The sequence below is a fragment of the Chionomys nivalis genome, chromosome X, assembly GCF_950005125.1.
Source record: "Chionomys nivalis chromosome X, mChiNiv1.1, whole genome shotgun sequence".
In the NCBI taxonomy this organism is placed as follows: Eukaryota; Metazoa; Chordata; class Mammalia; order Rodentia; family Cricetidae; genus Chionomys; species Chionomys nivalis.
Genome location: NC_080112.1, coordinates 132,067,175 through 132,093,658, shown reverse-complemented (window position 1 = coordinate 132,093,658; position 26,484 = coordinate 132,067,175). Strand labels below are relative to the sequence as shown.

The 26,484-nt window shown below is 41.0% G+C and overlaps 1 protein-coding gene across 1 annotated transcript in view; it reads right to left on the bottom strand.

Moving 5' to 3' along the window:
- Window positions 1-8,980: 8,980 nt before the first annotated feature.
- Syap1 (synapse associated protein 1) overlaps window positions 8,981-26,484 on the bottom strand; it is a 31,737-nt gene continuing 14,233 nt past the window's right edge. Inside the window, exons 5-9 of the mRNA XM_057760351.1 lie at window positions 25,431-25,570; window positions 16,271-16,416; window positions 12,485-12,543; window positions 11,916-12,063; window positions 8,981-10,145 (exon numbers count right to left, since the gene is read on the bottom strand). Coding sequence (XP_057616334.1) covers window positions 10,018-10,145; window positions 11,916-12,063; window positions 12,485-12,543; window positions 16,271-16,416; window positions 25,431-25,570 — 621 coding nt within the window. The 3' untranslated portion in view covers window positions 8,981-10,017. The remainder of the gene's footprint in view (window positions 10,146-11,915; window positions 12,064-12,484; window positions 12,544-16,270; window positions 16,417-25,430; window positions 25,571-26,484) is intronic.

Below are 26,484 nucleotides of genomic sequence, written 5' to 3'. Positions count from 1 at the left end.
TCATGAATTTGTGTGTTACCTTTGTGCAGGGGCCAAAGTTTATGTGTTGCTAAAGCAAACATTCTTAATTTTAGACAGTCTGGCTAAGTTGTCTTTGTGAATTTTGAACTCCCTATGTAGCCCAGGCTGCCTTTAAACTTGTGACCCTCTTGCCTATCCTCCCAAGTTGCTGGGATTGCAGGTGTATACTACCTGGCAGCATACTGAATGCTTTTTTTCACAGTAGCTATTTCACTTAGACTTCACTAACTACATTGCTTAATTTTGCCTGTGTTAGAAGTTTGTATATGTGATGTCATTCTCTTTTCAAGTCCTACTTAAGTGTGTGTGTGTGTTGAGAAAGGGTCAATGAAATTCTGTCTTGGAACTCACTTGTAGACTAGGTTGGCCTTGAACTCGTACAGATGCGCCACCACTACAAGCACAATTTTTTCAAAATAGAGCTTTAGAGGTGCATGCATGAAGTCCCAGCACTTGGGAGGTATATGCAGGAGGATGACAAGTTCAAAGACAACATGGGTCACATAGAGTTTTTGAGGCCAGACTGGGCTATATGAGACTGTCTTTAAAAAAATCAAATCAGACAATATTGTGTGTGTGTTTAGACATTATATTTGTGAGACTCTTGAGTTCATTTCCATCACTGTGTGCTGCTGTTTGCTCATACTTTTAGCATCCCATTGTAGAATCACAGTGTAATTATGATTCCATTCTACTGGTGATTGACTTTGGGTTTGGGTGCAGACTGAGGTCATTAGAACACCACTATTGTGAACATGGTTACACATACCATTTAGTGTACTCGCCACAGGAGCGATTTGTCTTTAACTTTACTAAGTAGTTATTTTCTTAGGTGATTATAGTGTTTTATACTCCCTGAGAGAGGAACTATTAGTCAGCTTTCCACTTAAAGACTTCCACTATTGGCTTTCCCAAAGAGAAATTCCCCAATCTCTATTATATTATCAGCAGCACAATATGAAACACTGTCATTCCACGTAACTGAATAACTTTAGAAAATGACCTACAGAGAAACCCTGTCTCGAAAAACCAAAAAAAAAAAAAAAAAAAGAAAATGACCTACATTCTCTGTGTGTTTCGTGTTGTGGTGTGCTTGTGGAGGACAGATGACAACTTGTGAAGTCTGTTCTCTGCTTTCACTATGTGGGTCCTGATAACTGCACACAGGTTGTCAGACTTGGTGGCAGGTGCCTTTATCTTCTGAGCCATCTTATTGGTCTAGTTGAGTAACTTTTCTATTTTTAGACTTATATTTTTGACCATATCACTTAAAATATTTGCATACAATGGTATGGATGAGTCAGCACTGTACGAATCAGCGTTCTGGGATAGGACTAGTGGCGACTTTCCAGTTCATTTTATAACTGAAGTGGTGCTTGGTCTAAGAGGTGGAAAAGCTACATTAAATGTTTGGTACATTTTACTTTTTCATTTATATTACCTTATTGGCACTTGGAGACATTCAACAATTTTACTTTTTACTTCCCCAACTACCATTTTTTTTTTTTTGTTGTGTGTGTGTAGGGAAGAAGGAGGTGTACATTCATGTCGAGTCTAGAATTCAACCTCAGGTGTCATTCCCCAGGCGACATTCACTTTGTTATTTGAGACAGGTTCTCTCATGTACTTGAAGCTGGCAATGAGGCTAGGCTGTTGGCCAGTGAGCCCCAGAGATCCTCCTGCCTTCACTTCCACTGCACTGGGGTGTCCAGGCCTTTTTTTTTTTTTTTTTTTTTTTTTTTTTTGAGACAGAGCCTTATTATGAAACCCTAACTGGTCTGGATCTCACTATGTAGACCATGCTGACCTTCATGCTGACCTTGAACTCCTAGAGATTTGCCTGCCTCTGCCTCCTGAGTGCTAGAATTAAAGGCGTGCGCCACCATACCCAGTTTATGCCAGGCTTTTTTATGTGGGCTCTGGGTTTTAAGTCCAGGTTCTTATGTTTGCAACTCAACTATTTCCTTGTACAAAGTCTTCTTTTATTTAATTGATATTTTTTAAATTTGATTTTTTTCTTTTTTTTCTTTTTTCTTTTTTTATTTTTTAAAAATATTTATTTATTTATTATGTATACAATATTCTGTCTGTGTGTATGCCTGCAGGCCAGAAGAGGGCACCAGACCTCATTACAGATGGTTGCGAGCCACCATGTGGTTGCTGGGAATTGAACTCAGGACCTTTGGAAGAGCAGGCAGTGCTCTTAACCGCTGAGCCATCTCTCCAGCCCTAAATTTGACCTTCCTTCCTTCCTTTCTTTCCTTTCTTCCTTTTTTGAGAAAGAGTCTACACAGCTCTGGCTGTCCTTGAACTCACTACATAGACCAGGCTGGCCTTGAATTCACAGGGATCTGCCTGTTTTTGCCTTTCAAGTGCTAGAGATTTTTAATTTGAAAAAAAAAAAAAAACACATTTGAACAGGCTCTCCTGTGGTCCGGATTGGAACAGAATTTGCAATGAAGTCAAGGATCACTTTGAACTTCTGACCTTTCTGCCTCCTGATTTAAGGGATTATAGTCATGTGCCACCACACCCTGCTTGTTTGATGCCCGAGTATCAAACCTAGTACTTCACACTCACTAGGTAAGCATTCTACCAACTGAACAAAATCTCCAGCCCCCTCTCCTCCAAACTATTTTTTAAAACAGGGTTTCAATGTGTAAGGCAGTTTGTCTTGGAACTGGCTTTCTTTTTTTGCTTTTTTTTTTCTTCGAGACAGGGTTTCTCTGTGGTTTTGGAGCCTGTGAACTGGCTTTCTTCCTACCTTAGCTAGCAGACATGGTGCTGGAGAAGGAGCTGTGAGGTCTATACCTGGATCCAAAGGCAGCAGGAAGAGAGTGACACTGGGCCACTGGGCGTAGCCTGAGCATTTGAAACCTCACAGCTCACTGTAGTAGTGGGAGCGGTGGGGCTGCTTCCCACTGCCACCCGGCTAGCTTTACCGGAAATAATTACACGGAAACTGTATTCTTTTAAACACTGTCTGGCCGGGCGGTGGTGGCGCACGCCTTTAATCCCAGCACTCGGGAGGCAGAGGCAGGCGGATCTCTGTGAGTTCGAGACCAGCCTGGTCTACAAGAGCTAGTTCCAGGACAGGCTCCAAAACTACAGAGAAACCCTGTCTCGAAAAACCAAAAACAAACAAACAAACAAATAAATAAATAAAATAAACACTGTCTGGCCCATTAGTTCCAGCCTCTTACTGGCTAGCTCTTACATATTGATCTAACCCATTTCTAATATTCTGTGTAGCACCATGAGCTAGTTTACCAGGAAAGATCTTAACCTGCGTCTGTCTGGAGTGGGAGAATCATGGCAACTGCCTGACTCGGCTTCTTTTTCCCAGCATTCTGTTCTGTTTACTCCACCTACCTACTTGCTGTTCTAACAGAGGACTGAGGTTTGGATTCCAGCACCCGCATGGCAACTCACAACCGTCTGTAACTCCAGTTCCAGAGAATTTAATGCCCTCTTCAGGTTTTCTTGGCCACTGGGCACATATGTGGTGCAGACATACATGAAGGTAAAACACCCACAGAAAACTGCATTTCAGGCAAGCCTGGTCTAAAGAGTTAAATCCTGTCTAAAAAGAAAAAAAAGTCTTAAAAATCAAAATGATGTAGTTATTTTTAGAAGTCAAATTACACAAGGATTTTAAAACAGATCTTGTAACCTGCCTTGCCTGGACTGCCAGTTGCTTGGAGCCATTTCAACCACTAGCTTCTGTGTGTCACAGCACTCACCCTTGGCTTTCTCCTTGAGATTGCAACAGAGTCAGCAAGTGGCCTACTACAATATCGTGCAGCTGTTAAAGTGTAGGGGTAGGAGCAGTGTGTCTCCAGAATTCCAGAGCCTTTCTAAGCTTCAGAAACACAGAAAACCTTACTGCTGCAGCTGGCTGTTTTTTATCATTGGTTATACCTTCTCTTCTGCTCAGACTGCCATATATTGGGGGTTTGTAAGCGGAGACAATATACTTAGCTTTATGTTTAGGTGTAGAGAGCTTACCTGGCATGCAGAAGGCCCTGGATGTAGTTTGCTAATAATGGTATTGCAAAATCAACCTCTCCATTAAAAAAATGGAATTATGTGTCTGTTTATGTTAGTCATGCCTATGTAGGTAACTGAAGAGGCCAGAGAGGGTTTGGATTGCTTGGAACTAGACTTCTAGGTGGTTATGAGTGCTAGGAACTAAACTTGTGTTCTCTGGAAGAGCAGCAAATAGTCTGAACTACTGAGCCTTCTCTCCAGTCCCTGCCCCCTCCACCTTTTAAATTATGAGTTTAGCCTCTTAATGGCTGAACCATCTCTCCAGCCACCACCCCAAATTTTTAAACATGGTTTCTGGAATCTGAACTCAGGTCCTTTCATTACTTTTACCCACTGAGTCATCTTTTATGTCCCACCAAATTTAACCTTTGAAAGCAGAGCCATGTATACATAGGGGAGTCAAGGGAAACAGGAGGGGAGGTTGGGGATAGATTTGAAAAGACATTGTATATATAAAAAATTCTAAAACAAAAGAAAGTAGAAGTGCCATTCATTATATGAAATGTTTTAGTGGCTCTGAGGATTGAGCCTAGCACCTTGTACATGCTAGGCAAGTACCCTACTATTGACATATCCTTCGCCTCAGAGGCCTCTTTCTTTGCTTATTTTCTGAGACAGTGTCTCTCTATACAACCCTGGCTGTCAAGGAACTTCCTATGTAGACCAAGCTAGTCTCAAACTCAAGAGAGATCCATCTGTCTCTGTCTCCTGAGTGCTGGGATTAAAAAGGTGTGTGCCACCACACCTGACTTACATATTTTTAAAATTACATTTGTGGGCATGTTTGTGTACACACATGTGCACGCATGTGCCATGGCATATGTCTAGAGGGCAGAGGGCAACTTGTGGGGAGTCCTCATTTTACCACCTCAGTCCCAGGGGTCGCTCTCAAGTCAGCAGGCTTGGAGACAAGCACCTTTATCCTCTGAGCCTTCTTCTTAGTTCCCACAGAAACATGCACATGTTTGTTTGTTTATTTTTTGAGATAAAGTCTCAAATAGTTCTGGCTGGTCTGGAACTGTGTAGAGCAGGCTGCCTTTAAACTTACAGAGATCTGCTTGCCTCTGCCCCCAAGTGCTAGAATTAAAGGTGCTAGACTCACTTAAGTTTTAAAAAAACTGTGGTGGTTTGAAAGAAAATGACCCCCCCAAAGGGAGTGGCACTATTAGGAGGTGTGGCCTCATTGGAAGAAGCACGTCACTGTGGGGGTGGGCTCTGGGATCTCTTTTGCTCAAGCTTCCCTCAGTATGACTATTATCAACTTCCTGTTAGTCTCAGCTCTAGCACCACTTCTGCCTGCTCTCTGCCTTGCTTCCTGCCATGATGATAATGGACTGAACCTCTGAAACTGTAAGCCAGCCCCCTCAATTAAATGGTTTTTTTCTTTTCTTTCTTTCTCTTTTCTTTCTTTCTTTCTTTTCTTTCTTTCTTTCTTTCTTTCTTTCTTTCTTTCTTTCTTTCTTTCTTTCTTTCTTCCTTCCTTCCTTCCTTCCTTCCTTCCTTCCTTCCTTCTTTCTTTCTTTTTTTTTTTTTTGAGACACGGTTTCTCTGTAGCTTTGGGGCCTGTCCTGAAATTAGCTCTTGTAGACCAGGCTGGTCTTGAACTCACAGAGATTTGCTTGCCTCTGCCTCCCGAGTGCTGGGATTAAAGGCATGTGCCACTACTGCCCAGTTTCAATTAAATGTTTTTATTTATAAGGGTTGGCATGGTCATGGTGTCTCTTCACAGCAATAAAAACCTAAGTAAGACAAAAACTAAAAAACAAATTTGTTTAAAAAACAATCCTCGGGCTGGAGAGATGGCTCAGAGGTTAAGAGCACAGACTGCTCTTCCAAAGATCCTGAGTTCAATTCCTGGCAACCACATGGCGGCTCACAGCCATCTGTAATGAGATCTGCTGCTTCCTTCTGTCATGTAGACATATATGCAGGCAGAACACTGTATACATAATAAATAAATCTTTAAAAAAATAAAATAAAAAAATAAAAAATAACCCCCAGGGTCTGGTGAGATGGCTCACTGGATAAATGTAAGTGCTGTGCAGTTTGATCCCTGGAAGCACATAAAGGTAGAAGGCAATAACTAAGTCCTGAAAGTTATTCTCTGATCCCCACAAATGTAGAAGAGTACTTGCATGTACAGTAATAAAAATAAAAAAAAAAATCCTCGGGGCCTCACAAATGCTAGGTAAGAACTCTATTGCTGAATAGTCCAATAATATTTTGATCACAGAAAATCATCAGCTTATAATACATCTTAAAGCAATGTGCATACAGATATAATGGTTGCTTTGTCTCTGGAGGTAAGTTTTTCTAGTTTAACTTTTTAGTTTTTATTTCTTGGTTTTTCAAGGTAAGGTTTCTCTGTGTAGTCCTGGCCGTCCTGGAACTTGTTCCATAGACCAGGATGGCCTCAAACTCAAGAGATCCTCCTGTCTCTGCCTCCTGAGTGCTGGGATTAAAGATATGTGGCACCACTGCCCAGCTTAACTTTATTTTAACTTATCATTGGGTGTTGTAATAAGAGCGGCGGGGCTGTGTTCCGCCACCCGTTTAGCTTTACCAGGAATAAGTGTGGCGGGGCTGTGTCCCAGGCACCCGGCCGCCCGCATGGCTAGCTTTATGCCCCGAAATAATTACACGGAAACTGTATTCTTTTAATCACTGCCTGGCCCATTAGTTCCAGCCTCTTATTGGCTAGCTCTTACATATTGATCTAACCCATTTTTAATATTCTGTGTAGTACCACGAGCTGGCTTACCAGGAAAGATCTTAACCTGCGTCTGTCTGGAGTGGGAGAATCATGGTGACTCCCTGACTCGGCTTCTTTCTCCCAGCATTCTGTTCTGTTTACTCCACCCACCTAAGGGTTGGCCTATCAAATGGGCCTAGGCAGTTTATTAGTTAACCAATGAAAGCAACAGATAGATACAAGACCCACCTCCATCAATTGGGGCAGGAGAGACAGTTATACTGATTTTGCAGAGAACTGAAATTCAGCTTCTAGCACCTATGTTGAACAACTTACTGCCTTTTTTAACTACAGCTCCAGACAATCTGATATCCTCTTCTGGCCTCCATGGATACCTATACTCACACACACACACACACACACACACACACACACACACACACACACACACACACACACGATGGAGGAAGGTCATTGGCTAATAAACTGCCTTGGCCCATTTGATTGGCCAGCCTTTAGGTGGGTGGAGTAAACAGAACAGAATGCTGGAAGAGGAAGTGAACTCATAGGCCTTAGCTCTGCTCTCTGGGGCAGATGCGATGAAGCTCCGACCCAGGATGGACGTAGGCTAGAATTTTCTTGGTAAGCGCATCTTGGGGTGCTACACACATTAATAGAAATGGGTAATCAAGATGTAAGAATTAGCCATTAAGAGGCTGGAGCTAATGGGCCAGGCAGTGTTTAAATGAATACAATTTGTGGGTTGTTATTTTGGAGCATAAGCTAGCCAGGCGGCCAGGAGCTGGGTGGCAGAACGCAGCCCGCTGCTCCTACTACACACACACACACACACATATAAAATTGTGTGTGCCTGTATGTATATGGACATGTTCACCATGGTGAGAATGTGGAGGTCAGGGAACAACTTTTGGGAGTTGGTGCATTCTTTCCATGAGTTCTGGTGGAATTAGGTTTGCGTGGCAAGTGCTTTTATCCAATGAGCCAACTCATCTGCTTAAGTTAACTTTCAACAACTGAGATCACCCACTTCATAAGGAAATTTCAACTTGTTTGTTTTGAATTTTTTGAGTTAGGGCTTCATGTAGCCCAGGCTGGCCTTGAACTCACTATAAAGTTATATTTAGTCTGAACTTGATTTTCTGCATCTACCTTCCAAGTTCTGAGATTACAGGCATATACTACTAAGCCCAACCTTATTTTTCTTCCTTCTCTGAAATCTTCATTTCTTTGTGTTTATTCATCAGTAAGAATTTTCATGTAAGCCAGGTATAGTGGTGCATCTTTCCTCTCAGCATTTGGAAGGTAAAGGCAAGCATATCTCTGAGTTTGATGCTTGCTGGAGTTACACAGTGAGACCCTGTCTTTAAAGAAACAAAAAAATAGGCTGGGTATGGTGGTGCTCCTTTACACAAAGCACTCAGGAAGCAAAGGCAAGCAGTTCTTTGTGAGTTCTAGGCCAGCTTGATCTCTATAGGGAGACTTTGTTTCAAAAAAACCAAATATATACATATGCATGTATTAAGAACCAGGCATTATCATGCTTGGATTTGCTTATACCTATGATTCTTAGCTGCTTAAAAATCATTCCAACAGCCGGGCGGTGGTGGTGCACGCCTGTAATCCCAGCACTCGGGAGGCAGAGGCAGGTGGATCTCTGTGAGTTCGAGACCAGCCTGGTCTACAAGAGCTAGTTCCAGGACAGGCTCCAAAACCACAGAGAAACCCTGTCTCGAAAAATTAAAAAAAAAAAAATCATTCCAACATATTCTTTTCCTCTACCAAATTAACAAATCATCACTCAGATGCAGAAGCAGAGATAGGAGGATTACTTTAAATTTGAGACCAGCCTGATCTATAGAATGAATTCCAGGCCAGCCAGAACTACAGGAGACCCTGTCTCCAAACCATATTAAACCTAAATGAGCACTTTTTGCTTTAGTAGAGTGGTTTCTGATGTTGCAAGTGGAAATCCTTTCACTTGGGTCAATGGCCTCATAGAATACTCAAACTTATTGATAAAAGGAAGTGACATGAGGTGAGGCAGTCTGGTTCATTTTATCAGCCCTTATCTGAAATGATGAACACGAGAGTAATGCTTACATCCATTCTCGGTTCTCTCACTGACCACCTATGCCAGAGGACCATAGACCAGTTTTTACAGATATAAGAATATAAATACATACAATTTCCTTAGAAAGAAATGTCTTGATTTTATTCCCATTATGAAATAAAGGTGTTGTGAAAATACAAAAGGTGAACGCTAGTTAGTTTTCTAACATTAAATCACCTTGCCCTTTTAAAATGATCACATCCTATGAACAGATGCCTGCAGGCATGGCAGAATACAGGATAGATTAATTAGGAAATTCTAGAACTTATACTCCAAAGAGGATCATTCTATAGAGGCTAATCATTTAATTAAGACATTTATACATAGTGACCATTACCATGAGAACAAACCTTAAGGTAAACGGGCTTCTTTAAGGTTGTTAATACAAAAAGGATTGATGGTCCCAGTTCTTACAAAAAGTCTGATGTTGAATTTGTGGTATACTTAACAAAATAGAATGAAAAGGTTCTAGGGGAAAGTAAAACTTTCTTTAAACAAATCTACCTTGCTTCTTTAGCTGAGATAATCCTGGGGCATTGTAAATGACAGGCAAGTGCCTACTACAACTCTAGTCCTGCACAGTGCTTCCTAACGTTGAATTGGGTGATGTCTATGTCATTTAAGTGAACTTAATTACCTCAGCTTTTGGCTTTCAGACAGAATTTTAGAAAATATCAGGCAAGAAAATAATTTTGAAAGTGCTTTCTCTTGAGTTCTTTGGTATAATTTGGTCATTCTGATAGTAATTAAGCCATTAAGTATTTTAACCATGTATTGACAAAAAGGCAATGAGTATGTATCTATGCTTAGAAAACATGACTAAAGAATAAATTATGTTGCCAACCTTGTGGAAAACAAACTCTAGCCATTTTACCTGTGTTTCTGTGGTATAGTGAGTTCTGCTGTCTATATCAACATTGCTAATTTGATTTATATGAAACGTTACATACAATATCCTGTTATTTTTGATTATTACAACAGCTGTTCTACATACTTTAGAAGAGGCAAGTTTTAGCTTGAAAAAGAATAATTTCAAATTGCATAAAGTTACACTTTTTTGCGTCTTCTGATTCAACGAGCATCAAAATTTAATTTCAGCACAATGTTAAGAATTGGCTTGGAGCTAATTCTCCTCCTGCAGCATCTTTTCAATTTCTTTATCCCAGTTTTCATCTCGCTTCTCGGACTCTGCGACCACTTCATATTCCTGAAGCTCCTGTTGTAGTTCCTTTTCCCAATCAGCAGAATCTTCTACAGAAAACAAAGGGAGAGGCAAAGAAAGGTGCTCTTTGAACTCATAATACTTGTAACATTTCATTCAGTTGTAACACTTGACACAAGGCCTAGCCATTTTTTCTTTGGAGTACCAGGCATGGGAACCCAGGGCCACGGGCATTGCCAGGTAAGCACTCTACTATTAAGCTACATTTCCAGCTCCCCATTTCCTCCTCTTTTTAAAATGTGAAAGTATGTGTGGAGGTCAGAGGATAATTTCCAGGATTTGATTCTCTCTTCCTACCATGTGGGTCCTAGGAATCCAACTTGGGTCATCAGGCTTGGCAGTGAGCCATCTCTCTGGCTTTTGTCTTTGAGACAGAGCATCATGTATTCCAGGCTGGCCTCCAAGGCAATATTACCTGAGGATGAATGTGAATTGCTAATCCTGCTTCCACCACTTGAGTGTTGGGATTACAGGTGTGACCACCACGCCCAGTTTTATCACTTGCCTGATATTGAACCCAGCACCTTGGATTCGGTATTGCAGAAGATAGGGCAGAGTGTTATGAAAATAAGAGAAAACAAAACATGGCTTTTAAAAAGGAAGGTGAGACCAGCGGAGCCTTCCCTGACTACCCACGGAGAGGTCAGTGACTGGGCCTTGGGCTGGAAGCCCTGCTCTCTAGACCCTAGCCCCTCAGAGGCACATCCTGTGCCCCACCCCCACCCAGCAAAGCCTTAGAGACCTGGGAGCAGCCTTCCTACACCCTACACACAGTCAACAAGACAAAACGACAGCCTACAGAATGGGAAAAGATCTTCACTAACGCCACATCAGAGGTCTGATCTCCAAAATATACAAAGAACTCAAGAAATTGAACAGCAAAAGATCACATAATCCAATAAAAAAATGGAGTCCAGACCTAAACAGAGAACTCTCAACAGAGGAATCTAAAATGGCTGAAAGACACTTAAAGAAATGTTCAACATCCTTAGTCATCAGAGTAATGCAAATCAAAACAGATCTGAGATTCCATCTTACACCTGTAAGAATGGCCAAAATCAAAAACACTGATGACAACTTATACTGGAGAGGTTGTGGGGAAAAGGGAACACTTCTACTTTGCTGGTGGGAATGCAAGCTGGTACAACCCCTTTGGATGTCAGTGTGGTGATTTCTCAGAAAATTAGGAAACAACCTTCCTCAAGACCCAGCAATACCACTTTTGGGTATATATCCAAAGGATGCTCAATCGTGCCACATGGACATGTGCTCAACTATGTTCATAGTGGCTTTGTTTGTCATAGCCAGAACCTGGAAATAATCTAAATCCCCCTCGACTGAAGAATAGATAAAGAAAATGTGGTACATTTACATAATGGAGTACTACACAGCAGAAAAAAAAAGACAGCTTGAATTTTGCAGGAAAATGGATGGAGCTAGAAAACATTATTTTGAGTGAGGTAACCCAGACACAAAAAGACAATTATCACATGTACTCACTCATAGGTGGTTTTTAAACATAAAGCAAAGAAAGCCATCCTACAAACCACAATCCCAGAGAATTTAGACAATAATGAGGACACTAAGAGAGACTTACATAGATCTAACCTACATGGGAAGTAGAAAGTAGAAAAAGACAAGATCTCCTGAGTAAATTGGGAGCATGGGGATCTTGGGGGAGGGTTGAAGGAGGGAGGAGAGAGGCAGGGAGGAGAGCAGAGAAAAATGTAGAGCTCAATAAATATCAATAAAAAAATGAGATTGGGATTAGGAATAAGAACAAAGCCATTGTGTGTCACCTTCTAGTGCAATTGTTTCTTCTTGCTTTTTGTCAAGTACAAGTTGCTCCATTTCTTTTCTTAAATCCTCCTGATTTAAGTTGCAGGCATCGAAGGCGTCACTGACAAACTCAGAAACGCCTGGGCTGGTAGAGATTTCCTCCTCATCCTGAAATGCAACCAAAGAGCTCTTGAAATGGCTTCTAAATGACACCTATGTCTCATAATTTAACACAGTCTCATTTTTTTTCTTCTCTGCTAGCTGTAAGACAGTGCTCACTGCTTTCCAACCTTCTAACTGGCAGTTGCTTGGTAACAGAGTGCGTTACCACCTGAGGCTATTATTCTCCCTCACTGTTTAGATCACTCAAACCATTCTCTGATTCCTGATGAGCACATCTAGAATTATTTATGCCAGGAAATCACCTCAGCTCTCAGCTATAGGCTTTTGACTATTCAAATACTGAACTCCTCATCTTGTAGACAGAAGGCTGACACTCTTAAGCAGTTTTAAATTGTATCAGAGATAGTTAACCCAGTAACTTCATTTTTAGACATCATCTACTAGGTATAATGTAAAACTGTATTACCTCTTGAGTTTTAAGCTGAGATTTGATTACGACAGGTGGTGTTTTGGGCCGTACTGCCTCTATGAAGTGAGAATAAAAGAGACAATAATTGCTTGATTTAGTTCTGAATGTGTATCATAAGAACAGCTAAAATATCTACAGATACATTAAATCATTTTCAGAAATGAGCATTTATGGTATATTTTTAGCTCTCTTTAAGTTATGACATGACATAGCCAGGCACAACCATGTCAACCTCCTTCTTTGGTGAGTGTCCCTTTGTTTTTAGCAATTTAGAGACAGGATCTCATCATGTAGCCCTAACTACCCTGGAACTCACAGAGCTCCACATGCCTGTCTCCTGAGTGCTAGGATTAAATATGTGTATCACCATGTCTGGAGGGAATGTCATTTTAAATCTGCAACTACATTCAATATCCTTATATGGGATTTTCATTAGGAAATCATCTTTGGACTTCAGTGTCAGTAAAATTGATTCTGTGCTTTCTTTTAGGATACTAAGAATGAAGCTATTTTTCAAGCTTCCCTGTTATCAACCTGGGTAGAAAGCACAAAGGAAAACACAATGCCTCATCTCATTCTGCTGGTTATCATATAAAGACTTAATTGTGTGTGTGTGTTTGAGTGTAGATATGTGTACCTGCATGTGGTGTCCTCAGAGACCAGAAGTGGGTGTTGAATCCCCTGGTACTGGAGTTACAGGCAATGTGAGCTAATGTGGGTGTTGGGGACTGAATTTGAATCCTCTGTAAGAGTAACACTGTTTACTGCTGAGCTATCTCTCCAGCAGTCTTTACTAAATACTTGTAAGTCCATTGTTAAACAGGCAGTCTTTGGAAAAAAATGGCCTTTCCCCCCCCTTTTCGGCAGTGCTGGGTATTGAACGTATTATTATCTGCACATATGCTAGGTAAGTGCTCTACCACTGAGCTATATTCCCACCCCAGCATTTCCTAATCAAGTAATTTAAGGAAGCCAGGAATGGTAGCCCACGCTTGTAATCTTAGCATTTCAAGGGCAGAGAAGGATGGTTTAGGAGTTCAACACTAGCTGGGGTTACACAGTGAAACCCTGTCCCAAAAAGCTACTTTCTAAAAGCCAAAAACCAACTGTAATTTAAGGATATGTTAAAGAATGAAAGTTTGCTGGGATTTGTGATGATACCTATATGCAACTTGACCTTGAGTGTAGTTTCAGAGCCTCTCCTAGTAGTCTGGATAACCTGTGTCTTTTTTTTTTTTTTTTTTTTGAGATAGATCAAGTAGACAAAACATTTATTAAGGCAATAAAATATGTGACCCACCAATTAGTACATTACATTTTTGTCAATATAACGTAAGATTCCTGAACTAGACAGAGAACACACCTTCTTCCAAGACCCAAGTGGAATTTTCACTAAAGTTGCTTATATTTTTCACATATACAAAAACTTCAAGTTGCTCAAACAAAAATAAAATTTTGTTGATAATAATTATGACTATTATACAACAATGTGAAAATTAGTAATGTTTTAAAGGTCCTTGAGCAATATAAATATAAACTTAAAGCAGTTAGAAATTGTTAAGGTTTGCCCCCTTTTTCTTCCAGTTGCTATTTCATCAAGCAACTGGTAGTAACTAGATAACTCTCTGCACAAAGGGAAAGATAAAACTAAATCTTAGAACTTCTAGTAAATAGCAATACTGGAAATACAATATATCATAATCTAAACTGCACAGCAGCAAATACTTATTTCAGTAAAATGAAGACACACAAATGATTTGCCAATTCAAAATGCTAGGAAAAATATCAACAAGGGGAAAGTGAACAAAACAAGAAAGCAAAGAAAAGGTCACTAAAAGCAGATTTAAGATGGGGAGAACTCCTTGCCGGGCGATGGTGGTGCACGCCTTTAATCCCAGCACTCGGGAGGCAGAGGCAGGCGAATCTGTGAGTTCGAGACCAGCCTGGTCTACAGAGCTAGTTCCAGGACAGGAACCAAAGCCACAGAGAAACCCTGTCTCGAAAAACCAAAAAAAAAAAAAAAAAGATGGGGAGAACTCAGAGCTAAAGAAAGTATATGAAGGACAGAATATACAAGCATAAGAAATAAGAGCTTGGAAGAAAGCAACAGAAGAGAAGAAATAGGGCTTAAAGTAACATGAAGACCTGAGTGCACTCTCTAGAAACCTTGTCTAAATAGGCGGGCATGGAGGTGCCCGCTCGTAATCCTGCCAGAGTTAAGAGGATTCCTGAGCTCGCTGGCCAGCCAGCTTATGCTACTCTACAAACTCCAGGTCAAAGAGAGATGCTGTTTCAAAAATCAAGGTAAATGGCTCCTGAGGCTGATCTAGCTGCAGGTGTACCACACTGAACACACTTGTACAGCTAAACACATAAACGGTTTTTAAAAGAAAGTGATAAGAGAGAAGAAATAAAACCATGCACTTAGAATATTCTACAAATACCTTTAACAAATAGATAGCAAAGACAACCTGTGTCATATGACATAACTAAAATTCCACAAACTAAATTGCCCCACTTTTTATCAGATGATTCTATTGGTAATTAGAACATACCAATACACACAGCAGGCACTCATGAAATATGAAAAAAAAAGGCTCAAGATATAGCTCAGCAGAGGTCCTGCCTAGTATTTGCAAGGTGCTGGGATCCACTCTCAGTGCCAGAAAATAAATATATAAAAATATCATATAATATATATTTTAATATTTATTTTTATTTATCTTGTTTGCTTGGTTGGTTATTTTGAGTCAGGGTTCTACTATGTATCTCAAGCTAGTCTGGAATTCTCTGTGTAGACCAAGATGGCCTCCAACTTAGAGATCTGACTGCCTCTGCCTCCAGGGTACTGGGATTAAAGGTGCATGTGACCACATCCAGCTTTATATTTATGTCTGAGTACCCATGAAGGTCAGAAGAGTGTGTCAGATCTCCTACAAGGAACTGTAAGCCATTCATATGGGTGCTGGGAACTGAACCTGGGTCCTTTGAAAGAGCAGGAAGTGCTCTTAATTGCCAACTCTTCAACCCTATAGTTCATTAAATAGTTGCTGACATTGTAAAACTTGTTCCCTGGCAAACAGGGTTGTTAATACATCACAGGAGGTTTCTGATGTTTAATAGCTTAGCTCAGAGCTAGGTACTTGTAACTGAACTGGAATAAGAACTACTGGACTCTACAACCATAAGCGCCAAGGAAACTGGGATGAATAGAAGTCTGAGAAACATCTGGCCTTGGTAGTACAAAGTCTGTAACCCTAGCACTTAAGGTGTATAGGCAGGAGGATCAGGAGCTCAAGGCCAGCCTGAACTAAGAGAGACTCCAAAACAAAACAAAGCTCAAAGGGGCAAGAAAGGAGACATAGAGAAGATTGTTGTTCAAGAGTAATAAAAAGAAAAAAGAAGTCTGGTGGTGCACACCTTTAGTTCCAGCACTCAGTAAGCAGAGGCAGGTGGATCTGAGTTCAAGACCAGCCTTGTTTACAGAGCAAGTTCTAGAACAGCCAGGGCTACACAGAGAAATCCTATCTTGTTAAAACAAAAACAAAAACAAAAACAAAACCAAGAATGAGATAGCAAAAGAACACTTGGGGAAAACATGTAATCTGGGACAGAAAGGGCAGCAAAAAAAGAAAATTTCCTTTGGAAAGAAAAGAATTTTTCTGTACAGAGATGTCAACATTTTTGATGCATACAAGATGACAAGCTCATTAGCATCTCTAAGCAGGAATATTTTACGTCAAATCTTTTCTTTGAGAACGATCTCTTTTCTGCAGAATGTACCTGTCAGAGGCAAATTATCCTCTCTGCTGCTTTTCTCTTCCTTTCCAGAGGCTTGCTGCTGGGCGGCCAGTGCTGTGAGTTGAGCCGACTGCTTAATCAAGGAGATGCGGTAAAAGTAGTTCCTCCAGAATACTTCTTCCTTCACACTTTGATAGACAATGACATATGTGAGAATGTGAGGGTCAAGAGCACACAGCGTAGTATAGCGAAGCCTAGAATAGATCATTATTTATTTGGCTCTGGGGATGTAGGATTTCATGCATGCCAGGCAAGCCAGCACTCAATTACCAAGCTAAAGCTCCAGCCCCTGAGCACTTATCGTGTTTGTGACAGCCAAAGGGAATATTTGCTTTATAAGCAAAAGCTAAATAACACGGTAAGCTGAACTATATTCACCATGGCAGCAAGAGATGAGTTATATGCTTATGAACTGTCAGTATTTCCTGATACTTTTATTTACCTTATTAATTTTATTCTATGTGTATGGGTGTTTTGCCTGCATGTATATCTGTGCACCACACATATGCAAGGCCCATGAAGACCTAAAGAAGGCATTGGATTCCCCTGTAAATGGAGTTACATGTAGATGTTGAGTATTGAACCTGGGTTGTCTGGAAGAGCAGCCAGTGTTCTTGACTGCTGAGCCATCTCTCTAGTCCTTTTTTTAAAAAAATATTTATTTATTTATTTATTTATTTATTTATTTATTTATTTATATGTATACAATATTCTTTCTGCATGTATGTGATGGAGGAAGGTCATTTGTCAATAAACAAACTGCCTTGGCCCATTTGATAGGCTACCCCTTAGGTGGGTGGAGTAAACAGGATAGAATGCTGGGAGGAAGAGGAAGTGAGCTCAGACTCTACAGCTCTGCTCCTGGAGCAGACGCCATGCTCCCCTCTCCCCGGCAGACGCGATAAAGCTCCGACCCAGGATGGACGTAGGCTAGAATCTTCCCGGTAAGCGCTCCTTGGGGTGCTACATACATGAACAGAAATGGGCCAAGCAGTGTTTAAAAGAATAGAGTTTGTGTGTCGTTATTTTGGGGCATAAGCTAGCCAGGCAACCATGAGCCGGGCTGTGGGAAGAGGCCCGCAGCCCCTACTACAGATGGCGCCCAGACATGGGGCACTGAATCTACAGAAAGCTTGAGAAAGCTTGGGAAAGAATAGAGTAAAGCATGTTTTCTTGGTAGCAACAATTTCTCGGGTCTGCTCTGCTTGCTAGAGGCAAGCAAGCGCTCTCATCTAAGAGAGGCTTCCTGACTCAGCTTCAGCTGCAGAACCCTGCAGCTCATTAAGAGGTCCTGCCATGAAACACTTAAAAGGTATTGATAAAAGCTGACTGCATACTTGTTTGTTTTCAGACGTAGCAGGAAAAAAGTTGTGCTGTTTTAAAACTCTGGCATTCTGGTCCATCCTGCCAGGGCAAACTCTGACTGTTTGAGGCAGGAGGGCCAACTACAGAGAGAGGACTTGAGTGTTGTCTGTGGATATAGTATTGCAGCTTGTTTGCTGGCAAGGACCTTGAAACGCCACAGAGTTGTGGTGGTAAACATGGCTACAGCCGGTACCTCCGCCATGAGGCTGGAAAGCTAAGGAATGGCCTGGATTTAGCTGGCAAAGCCACGGCTTTAATCCTACCCATATTGCTCAGTAATTTAAAGGCTCGTGTGGTCAGAAAAAGAGAGAGATACAGTAAAGAGAGATTCAAAGACAAAGAAAACTTTAAATGATTTACAGTGTGTTTAAAAATATATACAGGCTGAAAATTAAAGTTCTTAAAAGTAAAATAAGGAAGAAAGAGAGTAATTGGGTGTGGTAGTACACACCTTTAATCCCAACACTTGGGAGGCAGAGGGAAATTTACCTCTGTGACTTCAAGGTGTGGTAGCACACACCTTTAATCCCATGCCTGGAAGGCAGAGACAGAAGGATCTCTGAGAGTTCAAGGACAGTCTGGTCTACAGAGTTATTCCAGGACAAAGATATACAGGAAATATAAAACAAAAGTAAAAATAAACAAAATAGAGTTAAAATAAAGCCGCACAAAGATGGAAAGTACACAGAAAATCTTGATACTGTATGCTATTATGCTCTCTTTGAATTGTTTGAATGCTGAGAAAAGAGCAACAGCTGCTAAAAGATATTTGTTTATAAATGCTGCTGAACTAATCCAAGATAGATATTTTCAAAATACCTTGACTTCAGAATTTGGATCTAAGGATATGATACTTTGGAAAAGAGTTTCTTCTTTTGTTTTCACAGAAGATGAGACACTGTGGATTGCTTCTTTGATCACGATATGGTATGATAGACCACGCCCTCCTGAAGGGTTGCTGTGAACACCCTTAAAAAATTGCTTCGCTCAACTGCCAACTGAGATGAACCTAGCAGACAGGTTATCCCATAAAAGACCCGAATAACAGCGCCCCCATTCAGCAGGAAGCAGTTTGGAGAGAAAAAACTGCGCCCATGTTCCCATATATTGTTTATAAATGTTCTTTTACATTTAAAGGGGGAGATGATATAGATGTGAATAATTTGCATTGATATGAATCTTGGTTTACTGATATTAATTTAAGGTCAATTTTATTATATGTATATGTATTTCTGATATTGATTAAGGTATTGTGATTGTGTAGTTCACTTAAAAATGTAATGTCTATAGGTTGTTAATGGATAATTATCAATAATAGTCAAGTTTGTAGTCATGTTAGTTAGATTTTCTAGATGTGCATGCATATATTTCAAATAGGCATTCATCATATCTTTCAAAGGCTAGAGAATATGGTATTTTAAGTGCTTTAATAACTTAGGGTTTTTCATGACAATGAGACACTCTGCTCCTGGCAGCACCAATCTACTTCAAGAAGAAAGAAGACGGGCATCGAAGAGGCACCTTATGGAGTTTGATAGCTATTTGGGCAAGAAACTGCTCTTGCCTGGACTATTGTATAAACTGGACACAAAGAACCCGCAGAGAGAGGACTACTGAACTTGCCTAAAGGTGAGATGATCTTTTGGGGTTCCTGATTCATGAAAGAGACATGAATTCATGTGAGACATTCTGCAGGACACAGCAGATAGTGACTGAACTGCCTTTGAAATTTCCTGCTTCATGGAAATGTGTGCTGGAAACTATGGGCCTTTAGGCCGAAGATGGATGCCCCAACGGTACAGAGAAACTTTGGGTGACTGTCAAGGTAGCGAGATGTCTCTGTCATTTCTAGAGTTTAGAAGTTGCTTACTTTTTGTTTGCTTAGGTAATATTGTATTCTTCTGGAGTCTTTGATGGAGTTGAATAATAGATAGATAGTTATAGTTATAGTTTTCCTTAGTTATGATAAAGATAAAAGAGATGCAAATATTGTAATTTTTACTTGATAACTGTTTTGTTATATGTAATTTTGCTATGTTAATGTTAAAGCCTTCCTTTTTTTTTTTTTTTGTTTAAACAGAAAAAAGGGAAATGATGGAGGAAGGTCATTTGTCAATAAACAAACTGCCTTGGCCCATTTGATAGGCTACCCCTTAGGTGGGTGGAGTAAACAGGATAGAATGCTGGGAGGAAGAGGAAGTGAGCTCAGACTCTACAGCTCTGCTCCTGGAGCAGACGCCATGCTCCCCTCTCCCCGGCAGACGCGATAAAGCTCCGACCCAGGATGGACGTAGGCTAATATCTTCCCGGTAAGACCGGCTGTGGGAAGAGGCCCGCAGCTCCTTACTACATGTATGCCTGAAGGCCAGAAGAGGGCACCAGACCTCATTACAGATGGTTGTGAGCCACCATGTGGTTGCTGGGAATTGAACTCAGGACCCTTAAAAGAGCAGGCAATGCTCTTAACCACTGAGCCATCTCTCCAGCCCCTCTCTAGTCCTTTTTTAAATAACGTTTGTGACTAACCATTATAACATTATTAGAACAATTATTTAAAATAGGATCTGAAAACCAGAGTGTAAAAATGTGTGTGTGTGTGTGTGTGTGTGTGTGTGTGTGTGAGAGAGAGAGAGAGAGAGAGAGAGAGAGAGAGAGAGAGAGAGAGACCTGATTCAATAGTCACACTGGGGTTGTGGGAAAGAACAAATGTCCATAGGAAATACATAATGAAGTATTCAGGGTTGGACTTCAGGGCTCATTGAAGGAACAGTTGCTTATCATGTGCAAGGCTTTGGGTTCCATCTCCAGTACCCCTTCCCCACAAAAAAAGAATCAAAGGCCATGAAACATCAGGTTTCAAATGAAAGAAAAAGTTCTCTAGGAGGCTGAGGCAGAAGGATCCTGAATTCAAGGCCAGCGTGGATTACACAGGAGACTGTCTCAAAACTAAAAAACAGAAAAGCAATAAGAACAATAACAGGAGACTAGAGAAATGGTTCAGTGGTTAGGACTACTTGCTACCACTTCAGGGGACCCAAGTTTGGTTCCCAACACCCATGTTGGGTGCTTTGTAACTGTCTGTAACTCCAGCTCCTAAAGAGCTGACACTCTCTTCTGAACTCCCCATCAGGTTTGTCATACAAACCTGGTGACTTGAATTTGACTTTCAGAACCCACATAAAGGCTGAAGGAGAGAACTAACTCAATAAAATTATTCTCTAATCTCAAAACTGAAGCCAAGACACTTGTACCCATATATACCCATATACACACATTATAAACACACAATAATAATAATTAATGACTTAATGGTCTTTATATTGCATTCAAATCTAACTTTTCATTGTATCAAAATAATAATTTTTAAAAATTGATGACTGTTCTCTCAAATTATAATCTCTAATTTGGAAGGCAGACATAAACTGAATAAAGGGTGAACATCTAGGGATGGAGCTCAGTTGGTAGAGTGCTTGCTTAGCCTGGAAGGCAAAAAGCCCTGGGTTCTAACCCCAGCACCACATAAGCTGGGCATGGTGGCCTAAGTCTGTAAACCCAGAACTTCAGGGTGCAGGTAGGAGATTCACAAGTTCAAGATCATCCTCCACTACATATATCATTCGAGACCAGCATGGAATACATGAGAACTTGTTGCCAATCAACCACATAAAAACAAAAACAAGTCATCATAAACAAATATGGAGCTTCTAGACTTTTCTTCTCTGAGTGTCAGTTTGATCATCTCGGATACTCTTTCTGAACAAACAGTCACTGTCTAAGAGACACCTTAGAAAATGAAGGATTGGCCCTATATTTTGAAATGTCAGCACTTCTTTATAGCAGCCTGAACCCAGCCAGTGCCCTGCTGCTGCATCACAGACACACTTTGAAGCTCTCTGATAACAGAGGAGAAACTACCAGTCTTTTCCAGAGCCATATGCCCAGTGTTCCTCATTGGGTGTCCACAGGTTTCTAATGCTTCAAATCCAACACAAAAGTAGAAATAGATTTGTGTTTGGGAGTTACAGCTGTGCCCAGTAGTTTTTATCAGAGGACCTTTTGGAACTTTTACAATGTCATCTGGAGTATGATTCTTCCCCAGAGGGTGATGCACAAGTTTTCTGCAATGTGCCTCCCTCTCTTACATCAACAGGGAGGAAGCCTGGCAAAGAAAGAAGTCCAAATGGTTGTTTTTGTTCATCAAAAGAGCAAAGAGAACCCACGAGTCACCACAGAGACATTAATACACCCAAGGTTTGTTCATGTGGGATGTTTTATGGAGCTCAGAATTAAAAGCGGCCTTGAAGATACTTAGGCAGATGACTTCCTCACAACTTTTTCTCCCTTTAAGACAGAGTTTCACGTAGCCCGTAACATAAGCTTTGCCTGGAACTTACTATGTAGCCTAGACTGCTCTCAAACTAGTAGCAGTCTTCTTGTCTCAGCCTCCTAAACAATCAGATTATAGGTGTGTGTTAGTATGCTTATCTCCAACTTCACTTTTGCCTGGTTCTGATGTTTTGGCTCAAGACCCTGAGGCTTACAAGGTAAACAGACCCAAGGTAACAGACTTAGTTCATCCAAGTCTCATTGTTTTTTTCCATCATGTAGCCCCAAGGACTTAACTCAGGTCCTCAATCTCGACAGCATGTGCTCTTACCTACTGAACCATCTCGCTAGCTTAAGCTAGATTTTAAAAATTATTTTATTTGTATGGGTACTTTTGCCTGCATGTATATTTGTGCAGTATGTGTATGTCTGTGTCCACAGAGGCCAGAAGAGGGCATCAGAGCCTCTGGAATTAGAGTTATAGATGGTTGTAAGTTACCATGTGGGTACAGGAAATTAAACTTGGGTCCCTTGAAAGCACAGTCAGTGTTCTTAATCACTTGAGTCACCTTTTCAGTCCCCAAAGCTAGACTTTTCTTATAGGGTCTTGACATGTATCCTAGGCTGGTCTCCAGCTCTCTATTCTCAGCCTCCTGAGTTATTAGGATGATAGGGGTGTGAGGGCAGAATAGTTGTCTTACTTATTCCTTCATCCTTTAAAACAGTAAGAGTCAATTTCTAGGGTTTTATGAGCATATGCAGTAGAGGAGTAGATGGTACATTTCTTTAGATCCTCAACTAAAAATAGTTATTTTAGCCACAGTCTAAAGATGAAATTTGTAATGTGGTTTTGGCTATTTTACATATATATATGTTTTAGAAGTGTGAGGTAAAACTGTATAAACTGATCTTATCATTTGGAATGTAAAGGAAGTTAGAGGAAGGAGGATCAAAAGTTCAGGGTCATCCTTGATTTTTTCCATAGCAAGATTGAAGCTAGCCTGGTATATAGGAAAATAACTCTCAAAAGGAAGGTTGGTTGTGATGACTCATGCCTCCAATCTCAGCACCTAGCACATAGGAGGCAGAAGGAGGATCCCTGAAAGAATGGGGCTGCCTAGCCTGGTCAATAACATAGTCTCAGGCCAGCCAGGGTAAGTTGGTAAGACTGTCTTGTCTCTATTGGTATGTGCTTGTAAACACATCTTTAGGCAGGTGAGGGTAGGAGATCAGACATTCAAGGTCATCTTTAGCTATATATGGTATTTAAGGCCAGTCTGGGTTATATGAAAGACTGTCTCCAAAACAAAGACAAACAACAATAAAAAGGAATTTGCCACCAGTATGTTGATAGTTATGGAGAGAAGAGTTTTACTATATAGGAAAACACAAAGAAAAGGTTCTACATAACTGGCTTCTTGGGGCTAAAAGAACTCTGCCAAAGTAGTATTCTCATATAGACAAAAGACCTGAGCTGCCATATGGTCCCAAGGACTAGGAAATGATTCTCAAAATCCCTACATGGCCAGCTAAACATTGCATAATGAACATGAGCTCATGTATATTCCCTCTGAAAACACCCCAGAAATCACAGAAGAGGAACTGCAGAGATAAATCCTATAGATAGTAGAAATAGGATAGTGCAAGACAGTGGAAGCTGAAAAGTCAATAGGCAAACAAAAAATGTACTGTGTGGAGTTGTGCTACCCAAAGGAAGGGTGGCCAGCAAGAAGCAGGCATGCTGACAGGTGCTGGAACAGAAGCCATAGGTGCCTGTGAGGAGTGGGGAGATGGCTCTACTCTCTTTCACCTTGCCCTTCTCTTCCCATGAGATAGAGCCTAAAAGTTTCTTATGTGGAATTCAGGCTCGCCTGGTACAGTTGAGACTGGGGCTGTGATGCCATACCGAAGCTGTAGGGCACAGCCTACACATGGGTTGGTGTCAGGCCAGGCTCTTGTTGTCTTGCATACAGATGGTCAGGGGATTGAAGAGTCCTCTAGCAGGGAAGCTACCTATTTACAGCTAGTTAAGTCATGAAAGCACATCTCAACAAAAGGTGGTCCAGTACCCTCAGTATGGTGCTATTACTGCAAAAGACAAGGGAGGGGAGCCTTCTGCGACCCAGAGGGCAGAGTTCCAAAAAGTTTCTGTGAAAAGTGCACAGAAAGAAGACATTTTGAGAGAACTATAAATTGTACCTTCTGGGAAAATTTTACAACCATGAAACAAGCATTCTAAAAAGGGGACTCTCACAAAGTAAGGAAAAATATTTGTTTTGATATTATTTTTTTTTGGACAGGGTTTCACTCTATAGCTCAGAATGGTCTGGAACTGATTATATAAGCCAGACTGTCCTCAAACTTATAGTGATTCTTCTGCCTTAACCTTCTGAGTACTGATGACAAATGTTAAGCCACAATTTCCTGTCTTTATTTTGTTTAGAACCAAGATTTCCCACTTGTGACTCAGGATGGCCTCTCACAATCCTCCTGCCTCTGCTTCCCAAGTGCTAGGATTATAGTCTTGAGCCAAGCCCCATTTGGAAAGCGATTTAAAAAAATATGAACAAAATAAATAGCAGTGACAATCATAATCATCATAATAAAAACCATGCCTGGTAGCTCAGGCCTGTAGACCTAGTTATGTGAGAGCCTGAAGCAGGAGGACTGAAATTTCAAGGCCTGCTGGGGATACGGAGTGTCTTCAAGACCCAGCTAGGCAACCTAGTAAGACCCTGTGTTAAAAAAAAAGTCAAAAAGAGGCCTGGCGATGTACTATAGCGTTAAAACATTGCCCAGTATGAGCCAGGTCCTAAATTCAATTTCCAGTACTGCAAACATAACAACAAAAACCCTACATGAGTCAGAGAGGTAGACAGAGCCTCAGGAATGCTGCAGAGAGGAAGGCCGCCCTCTGCTGGCAGACTGATGGCAAAGCATCACAGACTATTGATTGCACTGGAACTTAAAGGGCAACTGGGATTTTATGAGTAGGGAAGGGCCTTTCTTTGGTGGAAGAAAAACCACAAGAAAGAGAAGAAAACACAGCTGCTACAAAGCCTGAATACAAAACACTGGATTTCAGGAAAAAGGCAAGGGGCCCTTACAGATCTGGTTTTATTTGGGTCTATTTCTTGTTTCTGAAGGAAACATATTCTACTTTAATTTGTGCCAAAGAGCACATCTCCTTCCCATCCTGACTTTCCTGCCAAGTCTGCTCTCCCTTTCCATTTTGGGGCATGCTGCCAAACACACAGGGCCTCTGAAGGGCTACAGAGCCTGTTTGAATGAACAGATAGTGTCAAGAGGGTTCTGGCCTCCATTCAGTGACTCTCCCCTAATAATGTACATATAACTAGAGGCCTTAGGAATGTGAAAGCTCTATGATGAAACAGAAGTCACCACTGCAGGAGTAAGCAGTGTCTCTCTGACCGAAGAACATGGTGCTTACAGTTTAGGAACAAGGGCGAATCTCATCTTGCTTAGTAGTTCATCCTCTTGGAGCATGACCAGGGCGACAGGGTACATTTGATCAAAGTCAAAGTTAAACTGCACACCAGCTGGTGGGTCACGAAGAAAATTCCTCTTGTCCTGTGATGAAAAATGGAGGCAAAAATAGGTGGGTGGGGGGAAATCACAAAATGCAAATAAAAGGTTATAATGTATCATGGATTTGATACACTGAATTTTTTTGTTGTTGTTTGAGACATAAAACAACAGGGTTTCTCTGTGTAGCTCTGGCTGTCAAGGAACTCGATCTATAGACCAGGCTAACCTCATATTTAGATATCCCAAATGCTTCCCAAATGCTGGGATTAAAGACCAGGCTGGCCTCGAACTCACAGAGATCCGCCTGCCTCTGCCTCCCGAGTGCTGGGATTAAAGGCGTGCACCACCACCGCCCGGCTAAATTTTTTTAAATATTTATTTATATGTATACAATATTCTGTCTGTAGGCCAGAAGAGGGCACCAAACCTCATTACAGATGGTTGTGAGCCACCATGTGGTTGCTGGGAATTGAACTCAGGACCTTTGGAAGAACAGGCAATGCTCTTAACCACTGAGCCATCTCTCCAGCCCCAGGTGTGCTAAATTTTAACCAAGCCTTCAGTCACAAGGTCAAGTGAGCTGTCACTGACTTTCCCACTTAAAAGAGACAGGAGAACAATCCATCCTTCCAAGTATTTTTGTAACACTTACCTGGACAGAAGCTTCCAGGAGGTCAGATAGTTAGTTCACTCAATTAGTTGAAATCACATAGTTAAAAATCATATAAACATGTGTTTGTTTTTATTGGACACATTTAAGTATGTGAACTTAAAGCCAAACACAGTGGAGCAGGCCTGTAATCCCACCAATAGGGAGGTAGAGGCCAGAGGATCAGGACTTCGAAGTCAGCATCATCTATACAGAGGTTTGGAAGTCAGCCTAGGCTACATGAGACCTTGTCTCAAAAAGACAAGAAACAGGGCTGGTAAGATGGTTCAGTAAGTAACGGTGTTTG